Raw genomic sequence first — 19,508 nt, 5'->3', positions numbered from 1 at the left:
TCCCTTCCATCCATTGCCCGTTTGATGCAAGATAAGATCTTGTTTGCCTTTGCAGCTACTGCATGACATTGGGCACTATTGCTAAGCCTGCTGTCTACAAGCACTCCTAAATCCTTCTCCATCAAGGATTCCCCCAATTTATCCCCATTTAATTTGTAAGTCGCCTTTTTATTCTTGCTTCCCAAATACATAACCTTACATTTATCTGTATTAAACCTCATCTGCCATTTACCTGCCCAAGTTTCCAGTCTCTCCAAGTCCTTCTGGAGAGAAATTACATCCTGTTCTGATTCTATTACCTTACACAATTTAGCATCATCAGCAAAGATGGAGACTTTGCTCTCGATCCCAACCTCAAGGTCATTAATAAACAAGTTAAAAAGCAGGGGTCCCAGTACCGATCCCTGAGGTACTCCACTCACGACTTTAGCCCAACCTGAAAAAAAGTTAAATTTATGACCACTCTGTTGCCTGTCCTACCCTAATGTGTTGTACACATTCTCAGTTATTACAAATGAATCGTTTGGAAGCGTGTTGTCTTACAGCAGGGAGGCCAGCTCCAGTCCCAAAGGCCACCAACAGGTCAGGTTTGAAGGATATCCCTGCTTCAGTACAGGTGGCTCAATCAGTAGATCAGTCGTTACGACTGATCCACCTGTGCTGAAGCAGGGATATCCTTAAAACCTGACCTGTTGGTGGCCCTTGAGGACTGGAGTTGGCCGCCCTGTGTCTTACATTATGTAATTCTTTATTGCATCATATTAATTCTATTGATTGTGAACTTCAGTCTTACCCTTTTAAAGAGGAAATCCAAGGCAGCAATTATTTTTGCAAATGTGTTACACATATAACTAAGTATATATAAAGTGCAATTTTTAACTATATAGTTAGAAAATGTGACATTTGGTTCAGTGTTACACCACTGTTTTCTCTCCTTTTTCGTTTTCTTCTTTATCCATTTGGTCCACGTGCCAGAGGACGGCCATCTTTTTCGCGATCACAGGAGAACGGAACAACCGTCAACTTAACAAATTACTTATCATTGCGTGGATTGTATTGATGCACATATTAAATTGCAACTACATTAAAAAAATGGCAGCCTGGACGCTGCTTTAATGTACAAATTATTTTGACCAAACTGTATGTTTGTCCAGCACCTCACAGAGACCAACAGTCCTTCTTCCATTTGTGAATACGAATTAAATGCTAGAATATGCTTCATTTCTCTTCACTGCATATTTATGAATAGCAAGAAAGGGGGTTGAAAAGTATAAATGATACTATAATACTGAGGAACGCTACCAGGAAGTCTCATTCCTTGTTTCCTGCCAAGCCTCATACTGTCCAGTTCTTTCTAGTGACTGATATATCCAACAATGAAGAGAGATGGGGAGAGGGAAAGGTGGGGGGGGGGGGGGGGGGGAGAGGGGATCAGCGTGAAACCTTCCACAGGAAGTTACCCTGCAGCAGAAGAGCAATGTGATATCTTCCACAAGTACAAACATAACAGAACTAAGTATTCTGCATGGAAAGTACTGTCGGTTGTTGCAAGTATACCACTGTATTTACTACGGTCTGTAGACTGTCTGTAGGTTATAAAACCTTTTAGTGGAGTAGGACAGTTCTTAATAGCTGAAATTATAGTGCACATAGGCTTTCTAAACCTCACAGGTCCGTTGATAAAGACTTCTGGTTTTGGAAGTTCTTTGCATTAGAATGTAGTCTACGAATAACAGTCGTGCTGGGGCCCTAAAAGGCATCACAAACAATCAACAACCTTACAATTCTCCAGGACTAAATTTAATGTACCTTAATGACCAATGCCACAAAATCCAGACTACATAAGTGCACGGCAGACACACATTGACACATGGACCTGCTAATCGCCAGGGTTGACATCTTCAATTGAATGCAAGCCCGGAGACTTTTTACGTGTATTTATTTATTTTATATATGTATTTCTCTTACCGGCGCCATCCTCTCTCTCTCATTCTCTCTCTCTCTCTCATTCTCTCTCTCTCCCCTGGGCATCCTCTCTCCCCCGGGCATCCTCTCTCTCTCTCCCCCGGCATTCGTTCTCCCCCACCATCCTATCTCCCCCTCCCCTCCACCCCCCGGCATCCTCTCTCTCTCCCGGCATCCTCTCTCCCTGCAAGGTGCAGTCAGCATGGCTTCGCGACTTCAAATGGCGCACATTGCCATGATAACAGGATCAAGTTGCCATGAGAACGGGACGCCTTATGGCACCAAGGCATTACGTGATGCCCTGTTGTCATGGCAACTGGGTGTCACATAGCGTCCTATTGTCATGGAAACGCGGCACCATTTGACGTCGCGCAGCCATGTTGACGGGATTTTCAGAGGGAGATGCCGCCGCCCAGAAATTACGCGGCTAAACCCGTAGCCCGGAGATAAGAGCCCAAAACCCGTAGTCTCCGGCTCAAACCTGGAGTGGTGGCAACCCTGCTAATCTCCCATCCCCAAAATAGGGATCTTACAGCAAATGTTCATGAAGCAAATTTCATAGGTTAATTAAAGTAGGAATCAGTGCTGCTGGACTTCTGTTTAATTTATTCCGGTGCAGGGCAGGATCGGTAAAACACTAGAAGACGTCCGTTCTGAAGCTATTGCATTCTAAACCTCTGTCCACTCTTGCATGGAACAAAATGGCTGCCACTGGGAAGATGAGCGATGACCGGTTCTCATCAAAAGAAAGTTAAACAGTGATCATCTTGGAAAACCGCAACTGCTCTCGGCTTCAAATATACCCCTCAGAACCGGAGGGCCTGGCGGTTTGGAGCCATTGCAGTCCGATGGAAACCCTCTGTTTGAGATTTGTTTACATAGTTCTATGTAGGTGTCCTAGGGGTGGGTAATCACAGCAAAGAGCAGAAATGAAATCCATGGGCACAGTACATACATTTACAGAGCATTGCCACATCTGCTTGTGCATGTTTTTGTTCTGGGTAGTGTACAAAATTGCTGACATTTTCTTTTATGGGAAGTTATTCTGTTTATAGGAAGTTATTTTGTTTACTGCTTAAATGTGGTTTGTGTGATTAATACTGAGAAATAATAAAGCAAATGGTTTATACTGAGAGTTGCTTTGATGTCCTGAATTACATTACACAAATGAGGGAACTGTGCATTTAAAAACACAAAACAAAAACTGTACTTTTTAATAAAGTAAAACAATTCAAATGTATTTCGCAAACATGCAAACTCTTCCTGGATGTGCAGAGAATATATAACTGTCCCATAGCCCTCAACTTTGCTTTATTTACTTGAATTGCATTTTAAACAAATTTGTGCTTATGAAGATCATATTTCTAGACACAAACGGTTTCCATAGATCGATCCAAATAACCGGTGCATGCTAAAAGGGGCCTGATTTTAGCAAGGGGCTACACTAGCATATTTGTAAAAAAAAAAAAAGTTAACATATTGCACTACTAGCAATTAACAGTGTCATCTTATTGTCAAACACAGCCTGTGCAAACCTGTAACACAATAAACACCTGTTCATGCAACATATTGCATACAATACAATAACTTTCCCAAATAATGAGCAGCTCCAGCCTCATCTATCAATCTACAGTCAGTCTTATAGACTTCAGTGCAAAAGAAACTCACTCAAAATCTAAATTAGTATGTATGTATGTATGTATGTCTTTATTTATATAGTGCCATTAATGTACATAGCGCTTCACAGCAGTAATACACGGGACAATCATATAGATAACAAATAATACAAATAACACGTAATGGGAATAAGTGCTTCAGACATAAAAGTAACATTTAGGAAAAGGAGTCCCTGCTCCAAAGAGCTTACAATCTAATTAGTCCATTTCAATGTTTACTCCGTATCTTTAGATATTCCCGATTTTTGTTTGCGTCACATCGAAGAAACAAGGGCCAAAATATATTTAACAGAGGTGTGATGGCCTATATTGGGCAGACGGATCAACATAGCTTCATGACTTGAATGGACAGTACGGCGTCTCCCAGGGCTGGGAGGTATTTTATGGCAGAAGAAATGCTTAGAAAAAGTCTCAGTCTCTCTCTCTCTCTCTTCCTCGCACAATTACATATTTTCCCCTCAATATACCCTGTTTTCAGATTAACAAGTCTCTCTGAAAGCTCACAGAATGCTTACTTGCGACTGACAAGGTGCACCGTTTCTTTTCCCAAATGCCTCATAGGCTAAAAGGATTGCTAAACTCACAATCCCAAAATCCGATTTCCCAGAGCGCAGGGTGTTAGTCTACAAGGAGTGACCTGTTTACTGCACATTCCAATGGGGATGTCTCTGGACTATGAAAGGAAAGCACACACCTCTAACAAAGCGCTAAGAAAACGAAATCTAAGAACATTTACACAGAACTCTAAACTGAAGGACGGTAACCGCATCACACATTTATTGCCATATTGATTATGGGCAGTAGGAGAGATCCATGGAGCTTCTCAATGCTTCCAACCAATGTTTACTAGATTACACAGTATCCTGTGGGATTAAAAAAACTCTGCGACAAAAAAGGTGTTACTACCTCAAGATGGAATTTCCCTGAAATGTTGAGGATTAGGTCTGCATCCTTAAAAAAACTTTGGTCACAGAGTGTTTGAGTGACGTAAAGATACTGTTCTCCATTAAAATCTATTGGGCGATTTCTGCTGGGATTCTCGCTTTCCTACTAGAGAACCAACCACCATTTTGAAAGGAGTTGAATGCGGCCGCCATCTTTGGATCCTTTGAAGTATCTCCAATTTGATCTTATCTTTAAGCAGGTCCCTGCTTCCGCTTCCCTCGACAGCTTTGCATACACGTATCCTTTATTACCGACAGATATCAGCTTTGTACATTATGTACAATGGGAGAAAATGACGTGAAAAAGACATGCCAGCATATTGGTGCTCATTTTATTGTAGAGTTGGTTAGGAGAATGACAGGTGGTGGAAGATCTAGTGCTGGCTGAACGTGGCGGTGCCTGTTCCACGTGAGCAAATGTTCCACGTAAAGAAAACAACTGGTGAAATACCTGCACAGTAAATGAGTGAATATGGGCCGCGCACGGACGGTTGGGTTCACGGATGAGAAACTGCACTGAGCAAATGAATAAAAGTCCTAATCAGAGAGCGAGACTTTGCACTGAGAAATTACATAGGAGTCTGCAGTGGGAATAATATGAGCGGCTGCACTGAGTGAATTAATACGAGATTGTGCAAGTTGCCCTCTGTGAATTAATGAGCGATAATGCCCCTAACACCTGGGTAAGTGCATGGAAAAGCGCCCCCAGGAAATAGTCCCTAGTGAATCAAGGAGAAATCTTGTTACTATTTTTCTTTTGTAGCAAAGGAGAAAAACGGAGCACTAGGTCCACACTGGCATAGCCAGAGAGAGTGCAAGGATGCGTTCCCAAATAAAAGCTTGTTTAATGGATCAAGAACAACAGATACACACCAACGCGTTTTGGACTATTACTAGTCCTTTATCAAAGTGAATAAAGTACTTACCCCCTTGGAGTGTTATTTATATGAATTATGAGCTCATCCATACCAATCGCCGACACTTCCGCATGTGTCACGTGATCGGGACGTCAAACGTCATCGCGTACTGACGCGTCACATCACGTGTGCGTAACCAGATTGGAGATACAAGGGAGTCAGTGAGGAAGCAAGTGGAACATACGACATGTCCACGAGTACCAATAGCTGCCTCCTATGCACTACCCAATGAGGAAACCACAACACGTCCATAGCTGTGACGTCATCACGTCACGCTACATGACTAGGAATTGTAATTTAAAAAAAAAAAAAAAAAAACTTTATTGTACTTACACACTCCCAGGGGACAATATCAAGGCAAAAATTGTCCCCTGGGAGTGTGCAAGTACTTTATTCACCTTGATAAAGGACTAGTAATAGTCCGAAACGCGTTGGTGTGTATCTGTTGTTCTTGATCCATTAAACAAGCTTTTATTTGGGAACGCATCCTTGCACTCTTTCTGGCTATGCCAGTGTGGACCTAGTGCTCCGTTTTTCTCCTTTGCTACATTTGTCCTTCAACAGGCGGAGGCACAGTTAACCCGTGGATCCCTGGACACCTGAGGACTTGCTGCTTATCGTGGATACCTATTCCCATGTGAGTCTTTCCAGGTTTACCATTACAAGTTCTGGACTATGTTTATCAAGACTGTTCCATTGTTATAGATGCTCACTATTAATACATCCTTACTACCGTGCATTGTGGGATTTTAGTGCCAGTATGCATCTTTTGGACATTCTATATGTACATTCAACATTGGGTTAATCCTTTTTACAACGATTCAGATTTTTGTAGTAATTGCTGTATTTCTCTGAGCACCATACAACGTTTTTTTCATACTATTTTTCTTTTGAAGTAATACAGCAAAAGATTTAGATGAGCCTACAAAATATAGCAGGGGTGACCACACTCCGTCCTCAAGACCCCCAACATGCCAGGTTTTGATGATATCCCTGCTTCAGCACAGATGGCTCAATTGAAAGGACTGAGCCACTGATTGAGCTACCTGTGCTGAAGCAGAGATATCCTGAAAACCTGGCATGTTAGTGCCTCTTGAGGACCGAGTTCGGCCACCCCTGAAATATAGAAGGAAACAGTTTGCTTAGTGAGGTTTGCTCTGAGTGCAAAGGTTGAACTCACAGAATAAAATACGTTTTATGACCTGTAGTGACCATACCAAATATATATGTAGATTTAGTTTGATACTTTGAATTATCTGCACCAGTGATTACAGGAACCTGGATTCCGGGTATTTTATGGAATAATGCATAAGGCTTATTCAGTAAGCTGCGAAAACGCCAATCCGGCTCTGTCACATGGAAAGGCCCATGCAGTCCAATAGGGCTTTCCGCGTGGTAGCACCAAATTGGCGCTATTGAAGCTTTCCGAATAAGCCCCTATGCATTATTTCATAAAATAGCAGGAATCCAGGATCCGGTAATCACTGGTGCAGAAAGTACACCGCTGGTGGATTCCATCACGTTTTAAAGTTCTTTCACCATGATAATAGTCCTCAAATAGGTTTTTGGCATTAAATCATTTTACGAATCTTATTAAGACACAAATGAAGTTGACAAGTCACAAAGAACCGGCTGTGAGCGACTTTTCTCTATGAAGTGAGCACATTCATCAGAAGTAGGGGGAAAGAAGAGCATGTTCTGTAACACAGAAATAGAATGGTAGAAAAGGAGGGGCGGGACCCAAAACAGGAAGGGTCCCAGAAACTCTAAAACCGGGGGAACTCACAGATAGGTGCAAAAATATCAAATACAAGTGATACAATACTATCGTGAACTGTTACACTCTACTTCATGACACTTATATGCTACAGTTACTGAGTTTAGAGACAGTCCATGTTTTACTCTGTTTAACCCATTTTTCCTGGTTACTGTGAAGATTTTGTGTCCTATGGATATGATTGTGTACACTTTACCTGGTTACAGCCATCTATATTTCATGAGGGTCCCTAGTGTTACCCCCATAGGAACTATCGTTCTCTGTTGGTCGATATTTGCCTCTCATTGAGTTTATTCCTGTTACTGGCAGAGGGCGTTATTGTCTGTGACAATTTCTGTATTTTAGAGTTTTAACCTGCATGTCCCTACCACCGTTATCATTAATAAATTGTATTTGATATGTTTGCACCTATCCATGAGTGCGCCCCCATTTTTGGAGTTTCCTGGACCTTTCCTGTTTGGGGTCCCCCCCACCCCTCCTTTGCTTTCATTCTTGAATTTTTACTTCGGAGGAGCACTGTCTGTTTCTTATCGGCACGGATTTAGTTGCATGTTACTCTTAATATTGTTTGATAGCAGGGCTTTTACGCAATTTTCTTGAGAAATAGAATGTTTTTTTTTTTCCAAGAACAACATTTGGAGGCGGAGAACATTCTAAATCCAGGAATCTTACGAGATGCCCGATGTGACATGATTGTGTTAGTCACACAGGGTCTGCATCATTTATTATAAAGGCTGACAGTTGTGCAAGCGGCCCAAGCAGAAAGGGAACAGTTAGAAGAAAACAGGAAAGAGACATTATCAACTGAAATCACATGACAGCAGCAGATCTCACAATTCAGAGAGAAAGCGAAAACCAGCATTTTTTACTCGGCTGGATTTTGATGAAGGGTTGAACTACTTTACCACGGAGCTAATGTTACTGCAGGTGAAACTGGTTCTATCCCAGAATCAGGTCTCCTTGGGACCTTCGGCAAGTCACAACTGTACATACTCTTTCAACAGGGTTGTCATTTAAAGTAGCAATTCCCTTCCCTTAAGTCCCAATTTTTCAAGGGCAGATGGAAAGCAGGGACGGTCCTAGTGTAGGACTGCTGTAGTTTTACACCCAAAGGCCACCAATTACCGGTGCGATGTTATTATTTAGGAAGAGGACACCCTGCGTTCTTCCAAATTGGACGGTCATGTCTTTGGTCAAGTTAAAAGCTGTGATTGTACGGGTCCCGTTACTGACTAACTTTCTGCAAACTTCCCAAGGCTGGTCATTTTTAATTCCTGAAAATACTCATTTGTCGGAAGGTAAATATATTTTACAAATGGTGGTATCCCGGTGGTATGTTAATAATTGCCTTGCATCCCAAAACTCCTGGGGCTAACCAATGTGACATGAATAAAAAATAGATTAACACAGATCCCTGCTTTAAATATTCACCCTACAGTATACCACGGGGACAACAGTCGCATGTCTATATTTGGCTCAAGCATTTCACTGCCGAGGAGTAAAAATGCAGCTACAGTGACATAGTGTAAATCTCAACCCAACGACAATTATGTTCCAAGCTGCCTCTCCGAAGCACAAAGAAGATAATTGCCTTTACTGACGCATGAAGCATCTTATTCTTGCAGTACAGGAACAGAAAACAGAACCGTTATTATTTTATGTATTCCTAAAGCAATTTGCTGATTATTGCTATTTTTAAAAAAATTATCGTTTTATTTATTGATTCCTAAATTGTACGGGGCTAAGCAATGTGTTTATTAATACATATACTTTGTGCTGGGATGGAAAGTAAATAAATCACATGTAACTGGTGGTTAGACAGACTAATGCTTAGACCGGTGGTTTTCAACCACTTTTTGGGTAAGGAACCCTAGAATTAGATTGTGAAATTCTGGGGAACCCCATAGCCCCCCACCCCTGTCTCTAGTCCCCCCTCCTCCTCTCTCGTCCCCCCTCCCCATATCTCTCAGCTCCCCCCTCTCGTCTCCCCCTAGTCTCTTTTCTCCCCCTCTCTCTTCTACACAAACACACTCTCCCGCTCTCTTCTACACACCCCTACACCCATGCCGCTACATCTTTAAATGTCCCGCGGGGCATTTAAAGATGGCACGTTGCAGCACTGGGCGTCCGCACGCGTGCAGTGTGAGCGATGGCCACGAGACTAGGAGCGGCAGGCTGCCGAAGTGAAGCAAATTGTACAGCAGTGACCTGCCCAGTGGCGAGTTGTAGTGGCGGCGAATCGCCAGCTGCGCTTTTGGTCGTGACCAAGGGTCCCATTCGCCACACTAAAACCTGCGGTTTCCATCTCTGAAACTTTGCCCATTCCCAACTACGCTGTCTACCAGAATTGTACAGGAGTTCGCACACTTTTAATATTCTGACTGGACTTTTGTCCCTCCCTATTCCAACTGTCCCACCTCCACATCAGCTTAAATACAAATTCCAGTCTCATCTACCTCACAAACCGTTCTAGATCTTCTGCGTCACCGGGCGAATCCCTGCACTGGCTCCCCATACCCAACAGAGTCAAATTCAAGGTTGTGGTTCTCACCAGTAAGATTTCCATGACACAGAATCTCCCTACATTTCCAATCTAATCCCAAGTATTTTACCCTTCAGATCACGAAGTACCTCGTTACTGCCTTTTACTCTCACCTCGAAGACTGTTGAACGCCTAATCCAACACCAACAGACTCTCCCCGCCATTTACACTTTCAAACGTTCCTTCAAACCCCACCTTTTTTTAAGAGACTTTCCATGCACCCTCGTGACAAACCTATGGTTAGTCCTATGCTTAATGGATTTATGTCCCATACCTATACTTGTGTCATCAATCTCCCATACCTTTTAGACTAAGGCTGCGTCCATAGAGGGGGGAACCACGCTCCTCCGCGCTGACGCTGAGGCTCATCTGCGCAATCAGGAGCAATTGCATGAACTAGCAGACGAGCCAGGGTGCGCGATCAGGAGGCGGGGGGAGGCGGGGCACTGACGTCACTGGGCCAATAGCCCGTTACGCGCCGACGTCAACGTCACGGCGCCGTGACGTTGACGCTGCTTTGCTCTGATTGGAGGTTTTCAGCCGACAGCGCGCTCAGAAACAGGTTCTGCTGTCGGCTGAAAATCCCTGCACCTCAGCACGCATGCGGACGCTCGTGAGAGCCCCCTCTCAAGACATCCTCATTGAGGATGACGGGGCTCATCGCGGAGCGTCCGCACGGCTCAGCGCTGACTGTCCTATGGACGCAGCCTAAGCTTCTCAGAGCATGGACCTCAATACCTACGGTTTCATTATATTTTAAGTTGCATGAATTATATGTTTTGTTCTTGTCCTTAACCCCACATTGTACTGCCCTATAGAACCGGTTGTTGCTATAGAGGTTAAAACGAATACTAATAATAATTAAGCTAACTTGTATAAATGGAAGCTTCCATGTGAAAATGCATTTTGGTTGAGGTGAACAATCTTTAAAACCGACTAGCCTAAAACAATGAATAATCGAAAAATGGCATCTAGTTTCAAAAAGTAATCCACCTTCAACATGCTTTGAAGCCGTCTGCCCTTTGTAAGTGAATATTTTAGCTCCTCTCATGTATGGTGCAACAATCTTCATTACCAACGGGAAAATGGCAGCACAAAACGGTTAAAAAGAGCCGCAGGAAGTGGAATCTCGCGAAATGCTCACCTTGAAGGAGTCGCTGACCACGTGGTTTGCGCCCCCATCACTACGGCCTGTTCCATTGGGACACCCGTTTGTGCCGTTCTGTAGAATAAAAAGCAGGAGAGAGAAATGTCCATTAAATAAATAAAAATATATATACACAGACGATTAACAGGAGAGAAAAAATAACAACTGGTCGTGAGCAAATAATAATAATATATTTGCTGATATGTTATCTAAAGGACATGCAAACAGAAAAGCCATTTATATTAGAGGTCATATTCCATCAAGCAAAAACTAATATTTGCATAGAAAATCTATTTGCAAACAGTGGCATCACATGAATATGTAGCACTTTGTCAAAGTATTTTTTTCCAAGTCACCTTTACTCAAATCAAAAGGAATAAAGAAAAATACTAAGAATTTAATACTCAAGTACATAAGTACAACACAGCCTGAAAATAATCTCTTTGTACATGGCTTACCTTTCATAATCTTGTATTGATCATTATTGAGGTAATAATAATAATAATAATAATAATAATAATAATAATAATAATAATAAATACTGTACCAATTACATAAACCCAGTTATTCTCATGTTCTAATTAAAAAAAACTATCACAGCTTGTAAATGATCCATTTCTATCCATGGTCCACTTTACAATGTATTATCTTTGACTAAACTCTCCCCCACTTTTATTTTATAACATAGCTACAGTTTCCAGAATGACATATTATAAACACATTATAACACATAGGCAATATATAATGAGTCCTGTATTTACAAGGAGGGTACTCTGTGCTATAAGGTCCTTTAACTTGAATGGGGCATGGCTAAGTGAGCAATTCTTGACTTTTTACTTACCCTATATAAATAGTATAGAAACCCCTCACGTAGCAGCGTCAGTCAGTACTTGCAGTACTTGTACAAAGGTTAACGGTTGTTAACCTATGCATATTCTATCTGGCCAACATTACTTCTATTTACTTTGTTACTGAGTGTTATTTAGTTTTAGTTATTCCTAATAGCTGTGTGTCAAAGTAATATGTTAAAAGCTTTAAAAGGTTCATGTCAATGTAATTGCTCCTGTTGATTGGAGTTCATAACCCTCAGCTAATTAGAGTAATTAAGATGTTGAGAGCATACTTACTGCATAATATAAATGTTTATGATGTCATGTTATTAATTGTATCAATGCACATGGTGTAGTTATAGATAGAAACAGTAGCCATGACACATTCTTTTCTCCCAAGTTTTTATCACTCCTCCTGCATAAATAAAGTCAGAGGTTCTCATATCACAGACAACTTAATGGAAAATAATCATTTGAAGAACAGCCACAGTTACACTTAACTGTTCATCATTATATTCATGTTGCTGTATAACATATTGTACAAGTACTGTACCTATATCTAAAAAACAGCTCGTGGCAGTGATAGAAATGACACAGGAGGAGAGAGATGCAAACCTGTAGAGTACATTTTGGTAGCCCTTGGGGACCCCAGTTAGCACCTCTGGCAACAATGTAAAAGCAGCGAGATGTCACTCACATTATATCACAATACAGTTATTAGTTCCCTCTACAGAATATAGTTCTCTCTATGCTTGTGGCATACTGTATATTGACTATGAAACATACAGATAATCAGTTACAAGATATACATACATACATATACACACACACACACACACACACACACACACACACACACACACACACACATTATAGATATGTACACATATGTATACACACACCTTTGTATGTGTGTACTGTATGTATATTATATATACACACATACATACTATACATTTAATCCAGAAATTGTTGCAGCAAATATAAATCGGTTTAAAGGGAGTAATTCGTGCAAAGTGCGTCTCACATTGCTTTATTTATGAGTAATTTGTGATGGTGAATCTGACAGCTTCCTATCGCAGGGGGGAGGGGCAGGGACATATACCCAGGGATCCTTAATGCTGCTCTGTACTATAGTAACATCACAACAATACCCAGCATGAGGCCATCTATCGTGACAGATGGAGGAGGGAGATACTCTGTAACACTATATACTGTGTATACAGCCATGCGATCACAGGGAGCTGCTCTAGCAAGATGGGAGATCGCCTGCTCTGTGTGCTGGAGATCCTCCCCGGTGCTGATCTGTTGTAGGGGATCTGCATGGGATCTGCAGGGGATCCCCCCGGCCCGTGTTACCTTATTGCAGGGCATTGTGCAGGGCGCACCTCCAGCTCCCAGGCTCGCCATGCTGATAACCGCGTCCCTCCCCTCCTTCTCCCTCCCTGCTCCTCTCTCCCCTCCTTCTCCCTCCCTGCTCCTCTCTCCCCCTCTACCCTCCTCCCTCCCTGCTCCTCTCTCCCCCTCTCCCCTCCTCTCTCCCCCTCTCCCCTCCTTCTCCCTCCCTGCTCCTCTCTCCCCTCCTTCTCCCTCCCTGCTCCTCTCTCCCCCTCTCCCCTCCCTGCTCCTCTCTCCCCCTCTCCCTCCCTGCTCCTCTCTCCCCCTCTCCTCTCCTTCTCCCTCCCTGCTCCTCTCTCCCCCTCTCCCCTCCTTCTCCCTCCCTGCTCCACTCTCCCTCTCCCCTCCTTCTCCCTCCCTGCTCCACTCCCCCTCTCCCCTCCTTCTCCCTCCCTGCTCCTCTCTCCCTCTCCCCTCCTTCTCCCTCCCTGCTCCTCTCTCCCCTCCTTCTCCCTCCCTGCTCCTCTCTCCCTCTCCCCTCCTTCTCCCTCCCTGCTCCTCTCTCCCCATCTCCCGTCCTTCTCTCTCCCTGCTCCTCTCTCCCCCTCTCCCCTCCTTCTCCTCTCTCCCTCTCCCCCTCCTCCCTCTATCAGCCTCGGGGATTATTATAAGCAGTGCTGGGTGCCCGAGAGCCCTCACCCCCTGCTGCCAGCTCCCAGGAGGTGTGGGACCTGGCATTACCTGGTCACAGTGTGCAAATATCATATAATGCTATGTAATAATAACATCATCCTTATCATCTACTACAGTATGGAAACATTATATGCTATATTATAATAATAATCTAATAATAGTAATAATATAATCCTTATTACATACTACAGTATGGAAACATTATATGCTATATTATAATAATAAACTAATAATAGTAATAATATAATCCTTATTACATACTAGAGTATGGAAACATTATATGCTATAAACTAATAATAATAATAATAATATAATCCTTATTATATACTAGAGTATGGAAACATTATATGCTATATAATAATAATTATATAATCCTTATTATATACTAGAGTATGGAATAGTGATATGCTATATAATAATAAGAATAATAATAACATGCTAGTGTGGAAATATAATGCTATATAATAACAATATCATCCTTATATACTAGAGTGTGGAAAAATAATATGCTATATAATAATAATCTACAGTGTGGAAATATGATATCATGCTATAATTTAATGCTAGTGGGGAAATATGATATAATGCCATATAATAATAGAATATATTAATATTATAATGCTAGTGTGGAAATATGATCTAATGCTATACAATATAATATAATGCTACAGTGTGGAAATATGATATAATGTGGTACAATAATATAATGCTAGTGTGTGGAAATGTAATATACAGTACTGCTATACAGTATAATAATAATATCATTATAATATAATACTAGAGTATGGAAAAAGTATATAATGCTATATAATCTAATAATAATATAATGCTACATTGTGGAAATATGATATAATAATATAATATAATTCTATATAATAATATAATGCTAGTGGGGAAATATGATATGCTAAATAATAATAATAATAATAATAATAATAATAATAATAATGCTAGAGTATGGAAATATGATGTTAGAGGGTAGGGGGCTATGAATTAAACTCTATACATGCAAAACTGGAGCAAAAGTTCACAGTAGTTATAAAGACAAAATGTGGTGGTTCTATGCCTGGTTGTGAAGCTCGAGCCTTTGTACAGAGACCACATGGATGTGTCCTGGGATAGAGGGTCGGACTTGTGAATGTAACAGAAGAGACAAATGACAATAATTTATAAAACAAAATTGGAAGTGTGTAATTCCTGCTACTTTACTCATGTAGGAAAAGTTTAGTGGTATAAGCGCTCTAGCGCCGAATCACTAACGTATTCTAAAGATTAGAGAATGATCAAAGGCACAGGGTATGGGGCTAATAATAATTAGATGGTGAGTATTCTTCTGAAAACAACTCCCAGGTGGTATGGAGTCCTTAAAAGAGACAAAATATAATCCTGAAGGGAAAGAGTAAGGGGTATACGCCCACTCTTTAATACCTCATTGGGATAGTCCTAGGACCACTATTGAACCACTTGCGTTGAACAATCATAAGTGTACTCACATGTTAGAAATGTCACCATCCTGTGCCTTATGTAAGCACAATAGGAAGTATAGCGCACAGCCAAGAGAGTGGGTCAAAAAGGGTATCCAAAAATGAGCTTTATTCATCCATTACAAACGGAGGTCTGACAATCCCCCTACATGTTTCTTGCAATGGCACTTTATCAGGGACTCCTAGATACTGTTGCGGCCCCTTTTAACCTCCTACATCCCCGAAGAAATTCGGGGATGTTTTCCGTTTGTCACGGACTTTGCCGCGCGTCAGCCGTATTTCCCAGACAGCGCTAATGGCGCTTAACATTGAAAGCGCCCACGGCGCCGAAAACATGCCGCATCTGCCCGCGATTTTAAAAATCGCGGGGAAACGGCCGCAGGAGGTTAAAGGCGGCCGCCACTGTAAAGTGCGATTGCACGAAACATGTAGGAGGATTGTCAGACCTCCTCACTATTCTACTTTATTCATGAAATGCATATTTTTGTTGGTGCCTCAATTTATAAGAGATTTTTTTTACCACATGTTTTCATACAGGTGACGTGGAGTCCCAGGGTGGTGTCGTTTGGAAAATATGTGGATTTCTATTTGGGGGTGGCGCTTTCTGAATGAATTGGCAACTAGTGGTTGAAGAAAATTTTCACTGGTTACTACAGTAACGTGTTGAACATAATCAATGCCTAACCTGGCAGTCATACCTCCTTTTTATTTACCGGTATTTCATATATGAAATGGTAACTTTGTTTATGTTATGTTAAGTCACCACTATATGGACGGGATGCAAACCTTAAGAACCCTTTTTTTCGCGGGTAATGTGAACCATACAATCTCCTTTTGCGTTGTGCAACAATGACAATCTGTTATAGCGAATACTGAGCTAACTATTTAATAAAGCATATATTATATCTACTATATATTTCTCAAAGTGTCCTATGTGTCGTTGCCTGTCTGTATGTGTCTCCCTGTGTCTACGGTCCCTGTGTCTACGGCCCATCGCATTGGACCTTTGGCCCGTCACTCCGCCTCAGGCCAATCACATTGGTCCCTTGGCCCGCCCGCCCCCGCACACCTCTCATTGGCCTGAGGCGGAGTGACGGCCAAAGGTCACACACACACACACACACACACACACACACACACACACACACACACACACCCATCCCCCCATCACGTGCGCCGCCCCCCCCATCACGTGCGCCGCCCTGCACTGGCTCCGGACGGAGGGGAAGCGTGGCCCTCCTGCCCCAGCCGCCAACGCTCCTTTACCTCCCCGGCGCTATCTCCCCCTCCTCCCGCTCAGGTAAGTCACACCACTGCGCGTCACGCCTCAGCTTATGGCGCCAGTGACTCCCCTATTTCAGGCGCGCAACCTCAGGCCCACACAGGAACACCCAGGCCCACACAGGCCCCATGCCCAAACAGGCCCACACAGGGCGCTTCCTGCCGCCGCCTGCACTCAGTCAGCCGGACAGCACATCGGGGGACCAAGCGATCGCCTGGGGGGGGAGCGCATCGGGGGGAGCGCGTCGGGGGGAGCGCGTCAGAGGGAACGGGGGAGCGAGTCACGGGGAATGGGGGAGCGAGTCACGGGGAACGAGTCACGGGGAACGGGCGAGCCCCGAGTCACGGGGAGCGAAGAGCGAGCCCCGAGTCATCGGGGAACCAAGAAGGGGGAGCGGTCAGCTGCCGAACAAGCGGCCGGACGGCCGCCCAGATGGGGGGGCATGCAGATACATACATTATGACAATACATATGCCCCTTGCTCTCCACCCCCTTTCCCCCCTCCCTGCTTTTCCCCCATCCCCCTTTCCCCCCTCCCCCTTTCCCCCCCTCCCCCCTCCCCCCCTCCCCCCTCCCCCCCTCCCCCCTCCCCCCCTTTCCCCCCCTCCCCCCCTTTCCCCCCTCCCCCCCTTTCCCCCCCTCTCCCCTTCCCCCCTTTCCCCCCCTCCCCCCCTTTCCCCCCTCTCCCTTTCCCCCCCTCCCCCCCTTTCCCCCCTCTCCCTTTCCCCCCCCTCCCCTTTCCCCCTCCCCCCTCCCCTTTCCCCCCTCTCCCTTTCCCCCCTCTCCCTTTCCCCCCCTCCCCTTTCTCCCCCTCCCCTTTCCCCCCCTCCCCTTTCCCCCCCTCCCCTTTCCCCCTCCACCCTCCCCTTTCCCCCCTCCCCTTTTCCCAGCAAATAGTCACCTATTGTTCCACGAGTTATAAATAATACTACCTATTACGCATTTACATCCCGGGCAACGCCGGGTCTCTCAGCTAGTATTTAATATATTCTGAATGAGGGGGGGGGGGGAGGTTTTGTGGTATGGCTCCCTAATCTTACCTCAAGGAGACCCCTGGTTCCACCGCTATAGTCCTCCATTTTTCTATGTTCACGTCTGGTGTGATGGTGGCACAACTAGGGGCTTCCAGGAGGCAAGTCTGGGCCGTCACGCTCTCGGAATCCCCCAGACTAAAGGGGTATACAACACTGGACATTCAGCCTCTGGCCAATCAGATTGGTGGCTCTATGACATCACCCGGCTCTATGACGTCACCCAACTCTCTCTCTCCCTCTCCCCCACCGGCTCCCGGACGGGAAGCGCGGCGCGGCCCACTGCCCCAGCTGCCAACGCTCACTTCCCTCCCCAGCGGGGGGACAGGCAGTGGGAGGACCCCCTTCCTCCTGCAGCTGCCACCGGTAAGACGGCGGCGCACAGCGGACAGGCGGGGGGTAGTATTCAGTCAGGAGAGAGGGGGGGGGGGGAGTCAGGAGAGAGGGGGGAGAGAGGGGAGAGAGAGGGAGTCAGGAGAGGGGGGGAGAGAGGGAGTCAGGAGAGAGAGGCGGGGGAGTCAGGAGAGAAGGGGGGGAAGCCTGAACAGCTGTGAAGAGGGGGGAAAGGGAGTTGAGAGGGAGGATGGGGGAGGCAGAACATTACATCACGGGCAACGCCGGGTATATCAGCTAGTGATACAACTAAAATCCTAATTCACTCACTCATCCTGTGCCGCCTGCACATTCTCTTTGTTGGCATTCCCCTTGTCTGCCTGTCCCGACTCCACTCCATCCAAAATGCTGCTGCCAGATTCATCTCACGCACCGCTCCACTACACAACCCTACACTGGTTTTCCATATCCTCTAGAATCACATTTAAAACCCTAGCTCTGACTTACAAAGGTATCATACTTCCTCCCAAACCTGGCCCTACTTCCTCCTTCCACATTACTGTTGGAACTACGATCATTCACCCAGTAGCCCAAGCACGCTGCCTATGGGTCACATTCGACTCCTCTCTCACATTCGCCCCTCACATTCAAAACATTTCTAAAACCTGTCACTTTTTCCTCCGCAATATCACAAAGATTCGCCCTTTCCTCTGTTGCTCGACTGCTAAAACTCTGACTCAGGCCCTCATTCTCTCCTGTCTTGATTACTGTAACCTCCTGCTGTCCGGCCTTCCTGGCTCTCACCTGTCTCCCCTACAATCTATCGTAAACGCTGCTGCCAGAATCACTCTACTCTTTCCTAGATCTGTCTCAGCATCTCCCCTCCTGAAATCCCTCTCGTGGCTTCCGATCAAATCCCGCATCTCACACTCCATTCTTGTCCTCACTTTTAAAGCTTTACACTCTTCTGCCCCTCCTTACATCTCATCCCTAATTTCTCGTTATGCACCATCCAGACTCTTGCGTTCTTTTCAAGGATGTCTTCTTTCTACCCCCTTTGTATCTAAAGCCCTCTCCCGCCTTAAACCTTTCTCACTGACTGCCCCACACCTCTGGAATGCCCTTCCCCTCAGTACCCGACTTGCACCCTCTCTATCCACCTTTAAGACCCACTTGCTTAAAGAAGCATATGAATAGCACTGTGGATATTCTGAACACGTGATACATAAAGCTTGGCCCCCTGCAGACGCACTTACCAGAACTCCCTCCTACTGTCTCTGTACGTTCTCCCTACCTACCAATTAGACTGTAAGCTCCTCGGGGCAGGGACCCCTCTTCCTTAATGTTACTTTTATGTCTAAAGCACTTATTCCCATGATCTGTTATTTATATTATCTGTTATTTATTTGATTACCCCATGTATTACTTCTGTGAAGCGCTATGTACATTAATGGCGCTATTTAAATAAAGACATACAATACATACAATCATCGACGTTGCCCCCTCCCCCCCCTTTATACTTCAGCCGTCATCCCCAAATGCCTCCACG

At 44.4% G+C, this 19,508-nt stretch overlaps 1 protein-coding gene across 2 annotated transcripts in view; it reads right to left on the bottom strand.

The window, feature by feature from the left end:
- BCAT1 (branched chain amino acid transaminase 1) overlaps positions 1-19,508 on the bottom strand; it is a 57,636-nt gene that overhangs the window by 24,230 nt on the left and 13,898 nt on the right. The window contains exons 1-2 of one of the 2 annotated variants that reach the window (XM_075602875.1): positions 13,158-13,262; positions 10,966-11,043 (exon numbers count right to left, since the gene is read on the bottom strand). In XM_075602875.1, the coding sequence (XP_075458990.1) occupies positions 10,966-11,043; positions 13,158-13,208 (129 nt within the window). In that variant the 5' untranslated portion in view covers positions 13,209-13,262. Of the gene's footprint in view, positions 1-10,965; positions 11,044-13,157; positions 13,263-19,508 lie in introns of those variants that run through there. The other variant, XM_075602876.1, reaches the window with a different exon arrangement.

Source organism: Ascaphus truei, chromosome 5, assembly GCF_040206685.1.
Source record: "Ascaphus truei isolate aAscTru1 chromosome 5, aAscTru1.hap1, whole genome shotgun sequence".
NCBI lineage: Eukaryota > Metazoa > Chordata > Amphibia > Anura > Ascaphidae > Ascaphus > Ascaphus truei.
This window is presented reverse-complemented; position numbering and strand designations above follow the sequence as displayed.